The sequence below is a fragment of the Sarcophilus harrisii genome, chromosome 4, assembly GCF_902635505.1.
Source record: "Sarcophilus harrisii chromosome 4, mSarHar1.11, whole genome shotgun sequence".
In the NCBI taxonomy this organism is placed as follows: domain Eukaryota; kingdom Metazoa; phylum Chordata; class Mammalia; order Dasyuromorphia; family Dasyuridae; genus Sarcophilus; species Sarcophilus harrisii.
In genome coordinates, this window is record NC_045429.1 from 299,491,909 (window position 1) to 299,510,802 (window position 18,894).

Below are 18,894 nucleotides of genomic sequence, written 5' to 3' on the forward strand. Positions count from 1 at the left end.
AATCAGAATAGTAGCTTGTTTACAGCTGATCTACAGTCAGAGTAAAATAAATATATACCCCTCTTACTACTGATTGACACAAGGCAAATGTTAGACTGGAAATGAAATACGTTACAATCTCTTGCTAAAGGGGTGATAGACTTGGAATGAAGAATGAGATGTTCATTTTTATTTTTAGATGGACAAATGTGCAGATTTGTATTGCTAGATTGTATATTTGTTATCCAGTTTGCTTTCTTTTATATTTTTTGGTGAATACATGATTGGGGGGAAACAGGGAATTTGTGAGGAAATGACTTGCCCAGGGTCATATAGCTAGTGTTAAATGTCTGAGGCCAGACTGGCACTCAAATCCTCCTGATCTCAGGGTCAGTGCTCTATCCAATGTGCCACCTAGCTACCTAGCTACAAGTTTTATTTTTTAAAAGTTTGCTCAATAATGGGAGAAACAAAGTGATAATAAAAAATAAATGTTTTAAATTCAACAACTTTGCTTAGAGATAAGTTAAACCTTTGGGACCTCAAAACACGAAGGAATGCTATTATCTTTGTGCTGTTCTTTAACTGGAAGCTCACTGCAGCATCCTACTCAGTCTGGTTGGACTTTTTCCTTCCCTTGCCTTCCAGTATTTACAAAATCTTATGCTCCATTTTCTCAAGTTCACTGGTCTCTATTTTCAAGATAACAGTTAGATGGCCTATGCCAATGGTTTAGTAGGGTAAACCTAATGAAAGAAATTTCAGTTAACAAAGTAATAGAAGAAAATTCCCTCTGCTGGTGGCAAAGATTTTTATTTACTGATAATCAATTTTTACTTTTAAATAAGTGCAAATGAGGATTTAGTTGGTAGGGAATTAAGTGGAAGAGATTTAAAAAGGCAAATCCAACAACTAGAAATGTGGAAACAAGGTATTGTTTATGGAATATAAGAGCGTTACCAGATATTAAATACAAAGTCAGTTTAAATGCCCAATGAGTTACTCTATCCACAAACATTCACAGTTGACATCCCTGGATACTGCAGTATATTCCATGTAACCAGAAGGGACTGCAGGAGCACACCATGTCTTGGAGCACAGGTACAATGCAGCTTGCAGGATGATATATCAATTCCCTCATTTCTTAACATGAAACAGTATCCACTGGAATCCATCCCCGTTTCAGAAACTGTTCATCAAAAAGCACTATAACAAAAGAACTAAGCTTACAAAGGAAAAGATGATCATCCTCAGAAAAAGCCAGAGTAGTCCAATAGTATTTCCAAAAAGTCCAAAAGTAATTAAGACAATTACAATCTAATATTTTACAGTGAATTTACTAACTAGTTCCCAAGTGCTGAAAAGCCTTCAAACTCTTCAAAACTTATAGAAAGTTTTTTTTTTTTTTTTTTTTTTAAATGAAAGCAGATAATGCTAACATACAGAAAAACTCCACTGACATTGGAAACATTTTGTGAACAGATATTTCAAAACAAAAATTCTTACATTAACACGTAGAGTAGCTATTATTGGGCCAAATGGCTCCTTTTATTGCCTCATTCTCCTTTCCTCGTTTCTTACACTATTTTTACACACAGAGAGGACAGGTTAAGGCAAATAGATGAATCAGCAGAGGGGAAAGATGGAACCTGATGGTTAGTTCCAAAGTAACATATTGGTGTTGCATTGCAACTGTATGAAAATGTTCTCCAAAATACTTGAAGCATCAAATGAAAAAAATAGTCAGATTCCAGCTCACATAAATATGGGATTTTTTGGCAGGAGGGTTAAGGTGTTACTAAAGATGGAGCAAAATTTTGTTGGCTTGATCTCTATCTGCGATTCAGTAAATTAACAAAAATGCTTTCTCAAAAAGAAATTTATTCATTCAATAATCACCTGAAAATTGGTATCTCTATTTACCTTCACTAACAGTTAAGGAAGTTTCCTTACTGATACATGATTAAATATAAAGCTGTAAATGAAACAATTAGCAACCCTATTTGTCTTTAAACAAATCATTTTTATCCTCCTTAAGTAATGGAAAAGAAAGTATTGAACCTTCTTACCCAATACCATATTAAGTCTTGAGAATTCATGAAGCTTTTAGGCTTCTTAATCTTAGATTTCTCACCCTTTAAGCAGCATTTGATGGAAGCAGAAGCTTGGACCAGAAATGAGCTGTCCAGATTCAAAGATTAAGGAATAGGCAGAAGCAGAGGAGGTGAAAACCGGATTAGGTGGCTACTAACACTGTAGCCACCTCTAGACGAGTCTCTTTACTGCTCAGGGATGAGCACAGCCTCCAAAAGTTTCCCTAATCCTGCCAAGTACAACTGCCTAAATCAGTATGTTGACAACACAAATTTGAGAAAAGCTAAAAGAGATGCTAATTACAGAATACCCTAAATCATAAGTACTTAAGTAAAAGCTTAGACTTCTCAAAGTCTGGATTGGGAGATGGGACTAACCATGTTACAAATTAATAAATATAATAAAGTGCTCAAAATAATAAATTAATTACAATTTTAGCATGGCTCAAAGCATAATAAGGTCGGAAGGAAGAGGTATAAGATTACAAAAGGGACAGCTATGCAATTAATTTTTGATTATGACAAAATGTGACCAGGCTGACTGAAGAAACTTATCACAATAAATTTTCACCTAATTTTTAAAAGGCCAACTTTATCATGGAGTTCCAGCCAACTGAAAATAAGATAAATGTGTGACCTCTAGAGTTTTTAATTTAGGCAAAAAAATAAAACAAATGGCAAAGATCTCACTGGCAAAAAGCATTTCAGTGACAAAAGCTATAGACATTTAGAAACAAAACATTTTGACTCTAACATGCTTCCCAATCCTTCCAAAACTGCCAAGAATGACTTTTAATATCAGCATATTTTGAGCTGCACAAGAGGAAAAGGACTTTACTATTTCCATGATATACAAAGAAAGAATCATTTTATTTCAAATTATGACTTTACATAATTAAAGGTCTGAAGACTGTGAACTGCTTCTTTTCTCATGTGAAGCAGCTGATATTGCTGCTGGCAGACAAGGTATTGGGAAGGGAGGAGGGGGATGTTAAGATAGCAGTAGAGCAGCCAAAGTGAGAAACTTCCCCAATCCCTCATTTGTCTGGTTTCTTTCCATAAGTACTAAGGACTTGTAAATTCCAGCAGCAGAAGGGAGGAAACAAATCTCAAGTCAACACTCCTCCAGTACCATGACAAAAGAGCACCAGGGGAAGGTTCTGATAGACTAAAGGCAAGAAACATTTGAAAGTTATAAAACGGATTCCATTTTTATTAAATAATGCAAATGTTTTTCTTGGCACCATTCAGACAGCGATTCTTATCTTCTTTTGTAGAACAAACCAAGTTAATTTGATTTGGTGGAGAAGGCCATTTAAATCAACTGGCAAGCAAACGGATTCACATTTGAGGACAGTTCTTGTTGTCTGGCATTCTTTGTCACTCAACTCATCTGCAGGATCCAATGGGACTCCCTACCTCACCCTGTCAGCTCAGTGTGAGCATGTCCTTTAAAATGAACAGCAATCCCCCTTGGTCACCTGGAGGAGCTTCGCTCTTTGCTCACACAATCATCCTGAGAGGTGGCATCACCATTGCCCATCATACTGCAGGTCCTCCGCTTTTTCCTCCTATGCACTGTCCCATCAGCTTCAGAGCCAGATTCACACTTAAATAGAAAGTGAAAAAAACAAATTCAGTATAGTACATTCAATCTTTTCACCAACTTCCTCCAATGCCAATCTCCTCCTGTGCAAATCATTTACCTAGTAAAAAATTCTGTAGATGTTTCTGGTTTTCAGAAGGTTTACAATTACTCTCCATCTAAATTTCCCTTTGTCATATATGAATAAGTACATTTCAGTATTTTAAAAAAGATACTTTGTCAGCAGAGATACTCTTATCAATGAACATTTTAACTCATTATTCAATAGTAAGCTATTTATTGCTTCCTAAATGGCTATGCCACTCCCCTCCAGCCCTCCTACAACAAAAGAACAAAAACCAACAAAAGTAAACTTTCCAGTGAGTTACCTCCTTAAATTTAGCTAAGCTAGTCTGAGTACCAGCATTATATTCCAGATTTCTCAAGTTTGGCAGGACTTATGGGAAAATGAGAACCCCCAACCCCTTCCCCTCAACCTTCAATGCTCTTCTGGCAGGATCCTTGAAAACTCAGTTTAATCTCATATCATAAGCAGATCAGAACTTACAAGAATTTAAGTAAAATTTGATCTGTAATTTATACATCTTTATACATTTTATATACATTAATTCTACATTTATACAATCAATTACAAAGGGGAAACTCATAATTTTAGTCAAAGAAAGCAAAAGCAAAACCACTAACAAACATGAAATCTGGGTTTTAAATTTATCTTAAAAAGAAAAAATATTAAGTAAATTACTCAGTGACACAAAAAGGGAGAAATCTTTACATAAAACACAAATATGCATCTATAGATATCATCACCTTGATGAAGGCATTCATTCCAGAAACCTACTGCAATTATTAGACAAAGATCCAATTCTATGAACTTCTCCAAAATATCTTGGCTAAGAGAAATTACAAGATATTCTCTTCTGACCAAGCCCCATAGCCCAAGCAATCATCACAAGTAGGTTTCCAGGTAAGCCTTACCTCAGAATCTGAATCGGATGAGCTAGAGCTGGAAGAACTAGAGGAGTCACTAGAACTGTCAGAGGCAATGCCTGTGGACTCCTGGAGATCAACAGAATCAGCAAGTACTGCCAGCTCAGGGTGTTCTTGCTTCAAAATCCTAAGAGATGAGAGACCACGTATGTGTGATTTTAACGAAGAGCAATAATGACAAATAAGGATGCAGGGTTAAGAGTTGAGATTTAGACGCCTTGAACCGAGGAATACCTCTACTTCAGAGGGAATTTTTTAATAGTGGTGAAGTCACATACCAAAGTACAAGTTGGGCCCCAAAAATTTATGCTTTTTTTTGAAATTGCTTGTTTAACCAGCTATACACACTACTACATTGCACTGTAGGGAAAAGAGCTAAATGAACTATATTTGGAGGAAGTTTTTTGGCATTAAAGAAGAAAACAAGAAGCACAGGGAAATTAGGTTTCCTGGTCATTTTAATGATAGTCACGTTTCCACAGCACAGCATTTAAAGGCCTGACACTGATTTAGTTAAATTCAATTGTGAATGGGGAAAATTAGCCATACAAGAGAAAGGAGTTATATGTGGCAGATTGGTATCCTTCCTTTTAATGAGGGGGTTATGGTTTAGAAAATGACAAATTACTAAACAAGGACTCAGAAAGCTCAGATATTAAAGAAAGCTTTCTATCTTCAGAAAAGTTGTTCTGATATCCACATTAGTAGATGGCAAAAATCCCATTCTCTTTGCAGGGCTTCTGGATAGCCCACATCACACCTTGCAGTGGCCTAAATGAACAGAATCAATGGGTCTCAGCCCTCTGAGGTACCCAAGAATCCAAGGAAGAACAACAAAAGCCACCACCCTTGCTGGCCACCTCAGCAGGGAAGCTGAGGGCTGAGTGAGCCAGAATCCCCCTCTTACCCCGAGTGCTGGTCCCTCCAGGTCAGGGTTGGGACACAGTGGCACGGGGGTGGCTTGCACTGCCGCTGCCCGTGCTGTATCTGTTCTGTGGATAAATAGAGGAGCTAAGTCTCCAGGGCAGTCACCCCACAAGAATTGAAGGCAATAGTTCAAATGGGAATAATGCTTCTTGGCAATTAAAAAAAAAGAAAACAAAAACAAAAACACACAAAAACACACAAAAAACTAATAAGCTCATTTTCCCAGTTATAATTTAAAAATAAAATGAAAACAAAATAACAAAAAAAAAAAAAAAAAAAAAAAAACACCATTCCTAATCCTAAGCATGCACAAAAAATTCTAGTCAGATATCTAATTTTGGACCCAATCTCTTCAACCCCAAATACTTTTCTTGTAGTCCCACTGTTCCCACTGTCCTTATTTAATATGTAAGGATGTATTTTGCTTCAGCAATGAGGACAGAAATCTGGGCTTTTTCTGTTTAGTTTTCTGTAGAGATGTGTTCATGGCAAGAAGAAAAATCTGACACTTCTCACCTGTACCACTTCCTTGATAACTTTGGTCTTCCTCTTACTGTCTTGTGCCACACAACAGGGAAATTAGTGCTGCTGGCAAAGTTTTGGGTGATGGCAATAGTAGTATCAAGGTTGAGAACAACATGCCACCAACCTCCTGAAATTCAAAAAACATTGTCCATCCATTAAATGGAGATGTCACATTAGCTAGAACATCAAAGACACTTCTATGTCAGAACCTCTTTGATTTGCTGCATAGCCTCAGAACTTTATTCATAAAGTGACAAAATAGTGATTAAAAACACTAATAAACTTGTTTCTGAAGAAAAAATTATTTCATCCTAAAAAGGATTCCTTAGCTATGTCAATAATTTTAGATGGTTAAAGTTAACTAGGTCCTTTTGCCACATTTAGGACATCTTAGCAATGCTCCTTATGTTTCAAGAACTGAAATTTCCTAAAGTGATTTGAAAATATTTTTTAAAAATATCCTTGTCATTTTTCTTGCCTGTCCTTTTTCCAAGAAATTGTTCACAAGTATCTGTTTTCAATAAAGACAGCTCAGTCATTTCTTTGTAATGCATCCTCTGTTTTTGCAGAGATTGTCCCAATTCAATCTCAGATTTCTACTTTTTTAGAATCCCACATTTCCCCTACAGCTAGATCACGTGTTATTTTCTACTATAAGAGGTCTTTCCTGATCTCCAGGTCAGTGGTTATGCTCTCCTCAAATTACCAAATATTTATTTATCCTCTCCCATAGGAACTAAGCTTAAGGACTCTTGTCTTCACATGCTTAGAGTCTAGTTTAGTTCCATATGTTGCTAGTACATAAAATAAGCACTTAAGACAAATCAGTTTGGCTATAAGTATTTGTGTAATAACCATCAAAGAGTATATCTTACATATAAAAATCCACAGCAGATTTTGAAAATGATTGCTTGATAATATTTTTAAAAGCATTTATTAAGTACTTAATATGTACAAATTACTGGAATAAAAATAGAAAAGTTGTCTTTCCCATTTTCCATCAAGGAAATGACATTCTATATTAAAGTGATGTCTCTAAATTTAGCTAAACTGGTATTTGTTTCATAGAAACTGAGTTAAATTTTCAAAAATTTATTTTCAAAAATGGACACTAAGTCAATTCATTATTTAATTTACATTATAGGTATATAGGGACATTTGGTTAACTTTTGCTTTAATCTGCTTAATTTAAATGTGCTGAATCTCCGGCTTTTTTTTTTTTTTTTTTTTTTTAAATCAGTCTATTCATACCTGGTACAAAGACAGTCTCTCCTGGTCTCTGTAAGATTTCTAAGGGTTTGAATTCTGGTGGCCAAGTTGGAAGTTGTGTTCGGGGATAAATGGTATTGAACCACGTAATAGCTTCATCTTGCTGATTTCCACCTTCATCACGAGTCACCTTTATAAGTTCCCTAGGAGTACTGGTAGGAAAGAGGCACCATCGTTTGTGTCCTTGTACTAAGGCATTCCATGCACTGGTACCCAAGGGATCAATGTGAATTCCTGTTCCAGATCGTGGTGGCCCCATCACAAACCACCTATAATAAGGGGAAAAAAACCCATCTAAATATAAGTAGTGTGTAAAAACTAATCCTTCAACATCTACACACACACACACACACACACACACACACAAAACAATATTTTTAAGATCAAGAAGTTTTTCAAACCCAAGTTAGAAGCATTATTTACTGTAGTCTGTTGGTCAAATTTTGCCAAAAACCTGCAACACTCTGGAAGAATATTAAGAGTTCTTTCTCTTTTTAGCAACAGAGATCACAATTCAAATACTTAAGTGCCAATCAGTATCAAGGAATTAAGGAAGAGGAGTTAATTAATTAATTAAGAAGGGGGAAAACAAAAGACACAAACTTAAAACAGTGCCTTGCAAAATTACACAACAAGTTATGCTTAGAAGAACAAAGCATGTTACTTAACCAAAGTCTATAAAACAAAGAATACTCAGCTAATTTAATGATTTTAATTTAATGTTAATTTAATTGATATCATTCCTAAGCATTATATCAAGGTTAAAGAACTTTCAGACATTGATACTAAAGGGAAAATACTGCCAATCCTCTCCCAAGATTGGGACTAGACCTGGATTTTCTCTGTAATTTACTACTTTAGAGTTGCCTAAGGCATTGAGAGGCTAAATGACTAGCCCAGACTCACAAGGGTTTAATTTAACCTATATTTCCAGTCAGGGATAGTCTTGGAACTAACCCATAGACAAAATCCCTACCTGTCTTCTGGAAATGATCCTAAAGATACCTGTTTTACAAAGACGGTTTTAAATATCTTGAAAAGGGTGGTTATCCAGAGATTCTTAAGGCTTTGATATATGGTCTGTCCCTAGTTACTGAAAATAACATGCGGCTAACCAAGGAAAGAAATTTCTTTTGAAAAAAACTCCCCCTCCCCCCACAGGTAAATCTCTAGTCAAAAATATACTGAAGAGAATTATATACTAAACCAAATTCAGATTTCCTGCTTCAAATCCTGGTTCTTCAACTTACTGCCTTTGTGAGGACAAATAACTCAACCCCTCTAGGTGCCAACTTCCGTAACAGTAAAAAGGAGGAAAGTGGACTGGAGGAACTTAATGTAAAATACTCTCCAGCTTTAAATCTACAATCCATTCTCAACTACCCTACCACTTATTCTTTCCTCCTACCACCCAAAACAAAACAAAAAACACCCCACTACTGAAAGAGCTGTATACTGGAAGGCCCTTAATAAACGTTTGATGAATCACCTAAGTCAGTCAAGTTGAACTAATCATTCCAATTATTCACTTGAAACTTTATTATTAGCTTTCTTTCTACCATGTTTGCTAGTATACTTAGCAGTTAATTTACCTGTTTGGGTGTAGGCAAGATAAAAAGAAGACTGATTGAAGCCTGGTCAATATTGATGCTTGTCAACTGTTCTGGTAATGGGTTGAAAATGGCTAAATCATGCTCCTGGCAACTATGAAAAGCTATGGCTGTAATAAAACTTTAGTCACCCAATAAAATCTACTGGTATATTGAAAACTGGAGAGTCTACCTGTAAGGTGGCCTGCGCTTTTCTCCTGCGTACTGGAACAGGTCATCTGTGAAAAATTTGGGAACCTTATAATCCTCCAAAAGTTTTTTCCTCTTGGGGTGCTCCCCATAGCTGCTATCAAAGATGTAAAGGGGACTGTCATCTCGGGTGCTCTCCATGTATTCAATGTAGTACTTCATCTTCATCTTCACGGAATAGCCATCGTTATCCTCCCCACATTTGAACTTCTGGTTCCTGTATTTGCGTTTCAGGCGCTCCAGAGTCCATTTTTCTTGGGCAGACCAGCCCTCCTGGGCTTTCAGCAGGACGACAGGCTTGTAGGGCCTCTCGTAGCGCTCCACGAATTCCTCTACAGAGAGCAGCAGAGCATCTACTCTTTCCACGTTATCCTGAAAACGTTATAACAGACAATGCGGTTAAGCAAGGGGGGGAGGGGGGAGTTAGAAAATGCGAGTCTCCCCAAGGGGCCGATTATCCAAGAGATTAGGGTGGGTAGAAACATTCCCCGTTTCTTTCTCAGACCCTGGGGACAAACCCAACTACCGATGTATCCTAGCTCCCCCCCCCCCCCCCCCCCCCCCCCCCCCCCCCCCCCCCCCCCCCCCCCCCCCCCCCCCCCCCCCCCCTCCGCCGTGGCTGTCCCTAACATCAGGGCTCCTTCCCACGTGGGATAAAGCAGTCTGTCAGCGGGGTCAGACCCCTCCCCTCGCGGCCAAACTATCCGGCGGGAAGGTGACGTCCTCCTCGGCCTGCTCCTCCTCAAGCCTCCGGGGCACGGGCCCGGGCGGGTCCGGCTCCGAGCTCCCGGCCCGCTATCCGCGGTCCCGCAGAGGGCTTCAATCAGCAGGCCTTCCGGCCCGGCCAAGCAGGCTCCGCCCCAGACACCGAGTGGGGGCCTTCGGGAGCTGCGGACCTCTCCACATCCCCGGAGAGCCCGACCGCACTCACCGCTACCGTGGCGGGGTTCAGCGAGAAGCTCTCGAAGTAGTTGTGCCGGGTCCAGTCTAAGGAGTCTTTCAGCTCCGGCCGCGCGCTGCGCTTCGCCTCCCGAATCCGCTTCTTGCTCTTGTGGTTCATTCTGCAGGAGGCCCTGACCAGTCCTCCCCGGTCTCAGCTACACTCGACAAGCTCCAGGAGGCTCCGCGATCCGCCCCCTTTCCTGAGCAACGAGATAAGGAGCAAGGAGGAACAGCGCCCGCACTACCTCTCCTTTTCTACCGGCTCCTTTAAATGTACCTTCCAGAAAATTCAGTTCACTTGCACTTTCCCTATTCCGAGCGTCGGATTGGCCAAAGGAGTTCTTCCGGCACCACCCATCAATCCTAGGAAGCCACTCATTGGCCTTGGAGCTTTTCGGCCACGCCCTCTGACCCTTGATTACATCGCCATATTGAGAAGGTCAAATTGAAAAGAGACAACAGGCTGAGGCCTGAAACTGGACTGCTGTAGCTGCCTCTCGCTCTTGCTTCCGGTTTTAGCGATCTGTTTCCGCTCGACATCTTTTTTTATATTTCCGATTATTTCTCTATCGCTGTTCAGTATCCTTACTCTAGTTTTGCTCCATTTGCCGCTCTGTCAGCATGTTCTTATCTTTTTAACTCATTCAATTGCTAAGAGGGCTGAAATACAAAGAGATCTGGGACCAACCTAGTGACTTTCCGGGAGGAGGGGGGAGGGGAGGGTGAGGAAGTAGCCAACACATGGGAGCTGTAGCCACGTGTTACCAAGTTTTACATTTAGGGTTCCATCTGGGTTATTGGGTCTCTGCCCACTCCTAGTGCTTTAGGGTTATCCGCGCACATTTAATGGAGTATTGGCTCTACCTTGGGTACCTCAGATATGGCTCATCCGGAGGCTACTTCCCTTGAAGAACCTGTGGTCAGGGCCCAGCGGTTCCAGTTCTCTGAGGAGTCAGGACCCAGAGGGAAAAGGGAAGTCCTGGAGGTCCATATTCCCCAGGTGGGTAGGATAGCGAGACTTTTAGAGGGAAGATGGGACAGGGAGGAAGTCAAGCCTCTGGGAGGGATTCAATAAATAAAGGGTCCTTCAGGGAACTTTCCCTGTCCTTGTGCCATTACTTGGGCTGCTTTCCTGAATAAGGCTGAGCAACAGTTCCCTGGGAGTCCTTTTGTTGGTGGGAATACGGTTGGGTGGATGAGTGCTTTTTGGTGGGGCAGTTTAGAGCTCTAGCAACAAATTCATCTCTTGTGTCCCATGCAGTGCAGTGGAAAATGACCGGGTTTGAATTGTAATGCCGGAGAAACTGAGGCAAGAGATAGATTAGAGAGTATTTAATATTTTATTTGAAATGGAGAGATTTGCTGGGACTAAATGGATCCATGATTTGATCCCTGGGCTGAATGAGACTATTGCCTCCAAGAATCCAGCAAACGATCTGAGTTCTCAATGACATTTGTGCACATGGCTCAGATACAGGGGGTAGACCGAGGCAGGGACAGTCAGAGTACTAAGTGTGAGAACAGGACTCTTGACAGAGTGGGGGGAAGGCATCTTGATAAGATTATGTCTGATATTCTGATAGATTGGAATGGGGAGATTCTATTCTCTTATATTCTAAAATATAAGATCTTTTATCCTTATCAAATATTCTGATTAAGAGGGAGGAGTGGTTTTGCAGGATTGAATAGACCAATTGAGGGAAACTGAGTCAGGATATTAAGAGAACTGTGGCACAACAGAATCTCTTCCTGAGCCTTGATTCCCTCATCCCAGCCCCATATCTGAAATGCACTTCTTTAAAACTACTCTGTATCACCTTGTACATGAAGCCTATCCTTGACTACTCTTCCCCAAATTTTGTTCAGTTGTGAACTGAATTAACCTTGCCTGATTTTAGTCCCAATCCATCTCCATTTCTAGGGATAATGAATTGTTTCCATTTTGTCTGCCCTACACCTGCTGCTTACAGCTTTTTGGAGGTTTGCAAAATACTTTACCATTATTCTTATTCTCACAATCTAGGTACCCTTGTTATCCCAATTTTATGGTGGAGGAAACTGATGAAGACAAAAGCTAATTTGTCCAGGATCACATTGAGGTCACAGTTAACTCAAGTTTTCTTTCAGTCCAGCATCCTATCTCCTGTTCTATCTAGCTGCCTACTAGATATTTGCACTATCTAATCTTGCAGTCATCTAGCAAGGTTGTGGGGAAAAATTTTTTTTAAATATTAAGAGCATTACTTGTTAGCATGTAGCAAACCATTTTTTAAGATTGACTAGCAGAAAGCTCAAGGAGATGTACACGTTACATTTAGCCAAGTTGCTTCTCCAAGCTAAGATGCAATAGTATAGTGGAAGGAAATGCTGGATTTGTACTTAGAACCCGAATCCAATCTGTACCTTTGCCAAGTCAAACTGCTTACATCTTCCCAACTCTTGGCCCACTTTTCTATTCATTTTGCCACCAAATGAATAGGCTGAGGTCACACACACAAGAAATTCTTCCCACTATTACACTGTCTTTTGAGTTTTTCCCCTTTAGTCAAGACAGTAAATGGGTCACGTGGTATTTTTGCAGCAACTGTATCTTATAACCAGTGAGAATGCTTTTGTCATTTCAGGTTCTGCATTTCCAATATGGTATGTACATCTGGCCCTGTGCTGTTGTCTTGGCTCAATACATTTGGCATCACAGAAGGAATCTCACTGGCAAAGCCCTATTAGAGGTAAGCTAATCAGGTTTTAAAATATCAAAAGATCATCTTGAGAACTATTACACTAGCCATGTCCCAGTTCCTCCATAAAAATGTTTTTATATGTTTATGTAATGGTCCAATAGAACCCAAGCTCCTTGAAGGCAGATAGGCCCAGACAGAATCACATACCAAATGTGATCTTGTGGATCAGGAGCTTGTCATTTGACCTATTTTTTGAATAGCAGCTTTATTATTCTATTAAGACTTGTTTCATGTCCCAAATAAAATCCTAAGGTATCTCCATAATACAAGGGTTTCTTAAATTAAAGATGTTAATCTGCAGAGATTTTTAAAGTCTCTTCTTGCATTTTGATTCAACAAAGAACTCTTCTAGGGTTTCCTGCCTTCATATTCCACATGTCCTTCAGGCTATCTTGTCCTGTAAATTTGGAGATCTGAAGCATCAAATTGTCATAACTTTGCCTTATTTGTCAAGTACTTCTTGCGAAGTACTTGTTAAAACTCCACAAATAGTACTTTTTGAATTTCCGCAAGTCTACAGTATGAGCCTGGACATAAGGTAGTCTGGAAAGCCTCTACCAGCAACCCATCAAAATCCTGGCTAAAGAGATCTACAGGTCTATTCATCGAGGGATAAGATTGCAAAATTGCTTGGTATAATTTACCCACTCTGCAAGATGAGTTAAACTGTAAAAAGGCCTTTAATAGGTTTCTCAAGAATTTATCAAATTACACCAATTTCCCAAGCAATGTTAATTTTTCACATATCACTTTCTAAATGTTTTATTTTAGATTGGAGCAGGGGTAAGTCTCCCTGGCATAGTAGCTGCCAAATGTGGTGCTGAAGTAATATTGTCCGACAGCTCTGAGCTGCCTCATTGTATAGAAAACTGTCGGCAAAGTTGCTGGATGAATGACTTGCCCAAGATAAGTATCATTGGGCTCACCTGGGGTCACATCTCTCCAGAGCTATTGGCTCTCCCTGCTTTGGATATCATTCTGGCTTCTGATGTATTTTTTGACCCAGAAGGTAACTTTAGCAATTAATTTTTAAGCTTACTTTAATAATGATTTTCCAGTCATTAACTTAAAGCCAAGTTTGATAACAGAAATAGTAAAACCTTTATTCACTAAATTGTTCCTACAGACTTTGAAGATATTTTAACTACAGTGTACTACCTAGTACAAAGGAACCCTCATGTCCAGTTGTGGACTACTTACCAAGTTCGAAGGTAACCAACCTGGAAAATATCTTGTACCCATTACCCTGATTTATCTTGTTCTGTGTACTCTGGCTACTTTAAAAGTAAAGCATTCCCAAACTTTATAAACAAATGTTTTGACAATTAATGATTGAAGGGGAGAGCCAACTGCATTGTTAAGAAAAATCTTTATTTTCTTTAGTGCCGAGTGTTCACTTGAAGCTTTGCTCTACAAGTGGGAGCTGCAATGTATCCATATTCCTCTGGAGTCTTTTGGTGCCGACAAAGAACATCTAGCAGAATCTGCCCTTCCAGGAAGACATACTGTTGAAATGATGATCATTTCTTTGGCAAAGAATGTCCTCTGAAGTGTTCCTATGTCTCCAGCAAATAAGTCCTATATGCTTCTTTTGAACAATATCACAATTCTGTTTAGTGTGCTTGCTGCATAGTAAAGCCACTAACAAGCCCACCCTTCTCAATAGGAACCAGGAATAAAAATTTGCAGAGTATTAAAAAAAAAAAAAAGAAAAAAGTAAAAAAGAAAAGAAAAAAAAAACACCCTAATTTCCTAACCATATTTATGTTTATTCACTTGGCTCGGATAAAATAAAAGCTTTAGTGTAAACCAAAGCATGCAACTACCATAATAAATTTTACTTAACTATTAAATCTTTAGTCCCAAGAGGTTAAGTACTTGGTGACTTTTACCCTTTTAACAGGTGAAAAATACAAATGGCCAATGCAGGAGCTGTTGACAGGCTACTTTGGTACCTTGGTTTTAGTAATTACTTGGGTATGTGCCAATTTGGCAGTAAATACCCGATTTTAACGTAAGGGGGAGAAAAAAGTTCAGTTTAAAAAAAAATAATTTTACTCGAGTACAGTCAATAATGACATTCACAGGTTAGTTGCATAGGTCTTTCAAACTTAAAAAAAAAATTAAGACCAAGACATTGAGTTTAGAGAAAAGCTAACATCAAGAAAAATGTTTTAATTGTAAACTACAGAAAACAGTGGTTATAATACAGAATATCATAAGCAAATAAGATACACCATGTTATCAGTACTTACAAAGGAATGATTTCCTTAATGTTACATTTTTCATATGCCAAGTTCATACATGAAGATGATCAGATTTACCATTTTTTTTTTTGGGGGGGGGGAAAAAAATAAGGTGTGTTTATCATCAGCTAGATGTGCTCACTGTATGCTCCGTAATTTATATGCAAGGCCCGGGTGACTGGAAGTGCAGTTGTCAGGCATTTTAATAAACTGGACAGCCATTTGTTTCTGCACGACAAGGCATCTTTACACAGGAGCAATCAGGAGAAAACAGGAAACAGCCAAGCACTCTGCACTGCAACACGCCACCTTAACAGCTAACCAGCATTACTCAACTGCTACACAACTGCGCCTAGTGCACAAAAATACATAAGAGAAGAGATTAGAATTGTGTTTGGTAAAAGAATCCTTTCAAAAATTAAGTCTTGTCACCTGAAAAGTCTTATACAAATTTGGGTTCAGATACTACTTAGCATCTGAAAGTAGTTAGTATTTTACAAACAAATCTATACCAAAGTTTTGTAGAATTTTTTTTTAAAAAGAAATGAAGGCAATGTTGAGTTAACTTCTCTTGATAGCATTAGGCTATTCAGCATGTAATGGCTGCATGTTTCCTCAAAACTCAGGAGGCCACAAATTAGGTTAAGGGAGTCTGTTTAATTTCAAACAAACAAAAAAAAAAAATCAGCACTATATAAACAAAAATGAAAATTTACCTCAAATATCCAAAGCCAATAATGAAATCTGTAGTCGTTCACTTCACTAAATTACAAGAAATTTGAATAACAGCAACAAAAGGGCACATAAAATGAAGTTTGCCATCTGAGGCAGCTTAAAACAAGTTAAAAAGTTAGACAAAATGTTACAAAATAACCTTTTCAATAGCCAGTTGCTTGTTCCAGGGACTCTTCAATGGACAATGTGGTCTTTCCCCCCAAGTCATCCATTATGTTGCTTTCTGCGGTATCTAGGTTTGAAAAGAAAGAAATTCAGCCAACTTTCCATACAAACACCCCCTAGCATGTGGTTAACTTCAGGCCAAATTCCTGGTTATGCTAGATGGCCTCACTAAAAAATTTAGTGAAATTGTGTAAAGTTACAATGCTTTACACATACCCACCCATATAGCCTAAGGCCTAATTTGAGTTTAAGCTATCAGCATAAATTTAAAGCCTAGTTTAAACTTCCTTGACCATGAATCAAAAATGAAAATATGAAAAAAGGCTGTATTCAAACCGTCTTTACCTTGAACCCAGTTTATCATCAATTAGCTGTTATTTTGCACATGTGGGAGAAATGATCTTAAATTACTTCATGAACACTTAGCTTTTAAATCTGAACTACTCAGGCCCCTTTACTTTTAAAAACAGGACCAAATAATTCGAGGAGTTAAAGATACACTATCCTTTCCCACCCTATATTCAATTTATTTCCCCCAAAATTTGGTGCTTAAATTTTTGCCAAATCCAAATTCCCAGTTAGCACACTAACTGATGAACTGAATGTTCTTTTAAAGGATAGTGCATCTTTAACATTTAAAGACAAACCTGCTCCAACACACGCCCACAGAAACTGGTCCCTGGAGGATCAGCCAAATCAGTTAAAATCTGCAATACTGGCCAATATTCTTTTAGCAAACAGGAGACCGCAGCTTTAAAGGGGAAAATGCAGATGTTGGATAAAAACAGCAAGAAATAATCACTTTCATTAATAGGTCTCTTAACAGTTTAAGCAAACAGCCATTAATATCTAAATAAACAAACTTTTTTCTGCAAACCTCTGGCTTTGATATTACTCCCATAGCAGAGTAAGTCGAACTCCTAACTTAAGTTTATTTCAGGTCAACTATCTTAAGAACTACTCCAAACCCCACTTAAATGCTATAGTGTAAATCTGTGTCTCCCGGTATAGGAGATAAACCTTGGATCCTTATAGACATTACCATGATCCTAAGATGAAACAGCTCCTTCCTCTTCAGGAGACTTGGGGGGGCTCTTGGATCGAGATCTAGATTTTGATTCCCTCTTCGACACTGGTGGAGGACTTCTGGATCTGGACCTGGACCTGGACCTGGACCGAGATCTGGAGACCGACGAGGACTTGGATTTCGATCTACGGGCCGACCTAGACTTGGAGGTAGATCGAGATCTGGATCGAGTGCGAGAACGAGACTTGGACCGGCTGTAACGAGATCGGCTTCGGGATCTGGATCGACTCCGGCTTCGAGAACGGCTGCGGCGACGCCGCCTCGGGCTAGAGGCAGAAACAGGCATAACAGGCAGGGTTAGAAAATAGCTGGCTCGGCCCCGCCCGCGTGCTCCCGCCCAGGCCGCCATTATCTCACCCCACCAAGCGCCGCCATTTCCCTAGTCTAAAGGGGGAGGGGAACCTTCTCCCCGAGCCATTATTCCCCACCTCGCAAGCCAGGCCTGGCAACACCCTGGAACCCGAGGGGTCCAGAATCTTGCCTCAAGACATTGGGAACAAAAGGCTCCACTGTGGGGGAGGGGAGGGTGGGACCACGTGCCCCCCTTCCAGCCCCCGCCATTTAGACCACCACGTGGCTCCTTGGGGCCAAGAGAGCACCTTTCCTTCCTTCAGCTTTCCTCCCTCTCAATTTCAGGGAAAAGGATAGGACATAAAAATAGGCCCTTCTCTGTTGAGTTTTAAAGTGAAATTACAATCGCCACACCGCCCTCACCATATCTTCCTTTCTCCGCCAACCAGAACCCCCGAAAGTTGCCGCCCCCCTTTTACCTGCGGCTCCGGCGTCCGTAGCCGCCTCCCCCGTACCTGCGGGGCGGCGGTCCTCGGCGGCTGTGGTGGGAGTCAGGCGGGCGGCCATAGCGGGCCATTTGCACCCGCAGCTCCCGGCCATCAAGCACGGCGCCGTCCATGGCGTCCATGGCATCTTCCGCGTCTCGCTTGTCGTGGAAGCGCACGAAGGCGAAGCCACGGGACTCTTTAGTGTAGCGATCGCGGGGGATGTAGACATCGCCCACCCGGCCATACTTCTCAAAGACTCGCCGCAGCGTGTCGGGCGAGGTGCGATATGTCAGGTTATCCACCTTCAGGGAGGTCATTCCCTCCACGTCTGGGGGAGGACGCCCGTAACTCATGGCCGGCTAGGGCTCGGCCCGAAGGCTGCGCGCCGAGATATCAACGCCCTGGGAGGGCCCGCGCGCGCTCAGCTAGAGGCGGTAGCAGCGACCCCGACGGTTCGCCGCAACTAGCAGGCTCCAGTGACCCTTTCTCTTCAGAGGGGCCTGCGGCTCGATGGGTGGGAGGAGATTAGAAGAGCTTGATCCGGTTTCAGGACCCTCGAGATGGTTGCACGACCTTCCTCCTCCCTCACCTGAAAAGTAACTGAACAGGGCGCTACAATCCAGCGCCCGTTTATCACCCTCCTCACAAAATGGCGACAGCGCTACCCGGAAATGAAAACTCTTGAGTCATTAGCTCCGCCCCTCGGCCAATCTGTGTAGCCCAATCTCCTCTCGACCACACTTCGATTCCCCGCCCCCACTAGGGCCTGGACGTAGGAGCGAAGGCCCCGCCTGCAGAGGGCGTCGTTCGCTGACTGGGTGAGCTTGGCGGGAAGAAGGTCTCCCGAGTCCGCCAGACACTTTTCCCGCAGCCCACTGGACGCTGGAGGCCCCTTCCCCTTTAGGAGGACGGGAGTCAGAGGGGATTAGAGAAGGGTGGTGGGTACTCTTGGCTCCGCCCCACGCGGCCCCACCCCCAAACATACACCAGTATCGGAGTTCCACGTTCACCCTA

General features: G+C 40.8%; 3 protein-coding genes across 12 annotated transcripts; 1 reads left to right on the plus strand and 2 right to left on the minus strand.

The window, feature by feature from the left end:
• Positions 1-898: 898 nt before the first annotated feature.
• On the minus strand, positions 899-10,470 carry JMJD6 (jumonji domain containing 6, arginine demethylase and lysine hydroxylase). 3 transcript variants are annotated; one of them, XR_004233769.1, is made up of 7 exons: positions 10,117-10,454; positions 9,169-9,557; positions 7,369-7,655; positions 6,109-6,244; positions 5,573-5,657; positions 4,654-4,792; positions 899-3,681 (listed from the first exon to the last, which is right to left on the minus strand). XR_004233769.1 is itself a non-coding variant. In XM_012548656.3 (6 exons), exons 1-6 carry the CDS (start codon positions 10,243-10,245, stop codon positions 3,550-3,552), a joined length of 1,212 nt encoding a protein of 403 aa, XP_012404110.1. In that variant the 5' UTR covers positions 10,246-10,470; the 3' UTR covers positions 899-3,549. The 3 variants fall into 3 exon arrangements, 2 of the variants coding, with proteins under 2 accessions (XP_012404110.1, XP_031821411.1); XM_012548656.3 differs by lacking the exon at positions 5,573-5,657 and having other exon boundaries at positions 10,117-10,470; XM_031965551.1 differs by lacking the exon at positions 899-3,681 and having other exon boundaries at positions 4,704-4,792; positions 5,573-5,652.
• Positions 10,471-10,482: 12 nt separating this feature from the next.
• On the plus strand, positions 10,483-14,899 carry METTL23 (methyltransferase like 23). 4 transcript variants are annotated; one of them, XM_003768685.4, is made up of 6 exons: positions 10,483-10,566; positions 11,006-11,127; positions 12,752-12,856; positions 13,640-13,877; positions 13,995-14,079; positions 14,252-14,899. In XM_003768685.4, exons 2-6 carry the CDS (start codon positions 11,008-11,010, stop codon positions 14,415-14,417), a joined length of 714 nt encoding a protein of 237 aa, XP_003768733.1. In that variant the 5' UTR covers positions 10,483-10,566; positions 11,006-11,007; the 3' UTR covers positions 14,418-14,899. The 4 variants fall into 4 exon arrangements, with proteins under 4 accessions (XP_003768733.1, XP_031821412.1, XP_023358469.2 ...); XM_031965552.1 differs by lacking the exon at positions 11,006-11,127 and having other exon boundaries at positions 10,498-10,566; XM_023502701.2 differs by lacking the exons at positions 10,483-10,566; positions 11,006-11,127 and adding an exon at positions 12,007-12,107.
• On the minus strand, positions 14,219-18,553 carry SRSF2 (serine and arginine rich splicing factor 2). Of its 5 annotated transcripts, XR_004233773.1 has the most exons (5): positions 17,872-18,553; positions 17,057-17,367; positions 16,662-16,765; positions 15,989-16,081; positions 14,219-15,466 (listed from the first exon to the last, which is right to left on the minus strand). XR_004233773.1 is itself a non-coding variant. In XM_031965553.1 (3 exons), exons 1-2 carry the CDS (start codon positions 18,231-18,233, stop codon positions 17,064-17,066), a joined length of 666 nt encoding a protein of 221 aa, XP_031821413.1. In that variant the 5' UTR covers positions 18,234-18,553; the 3' UTR covers positions 14,219-16,081; positions 17,057-17,063. The 5 variants fall into 5 exon arrangements, 2 of the variants coding, with proteins under 2 accessions (XP_031821413.1, XP_031821414.1); XR_004233771.1 differs by lacking the exon at positions 16,662-16,765; XR_004233772.1 differs by having other exon boundaries at positions 14,219-16,081.
• Positions 18,554-18,894: the final 341 nt, after the last annotated feature.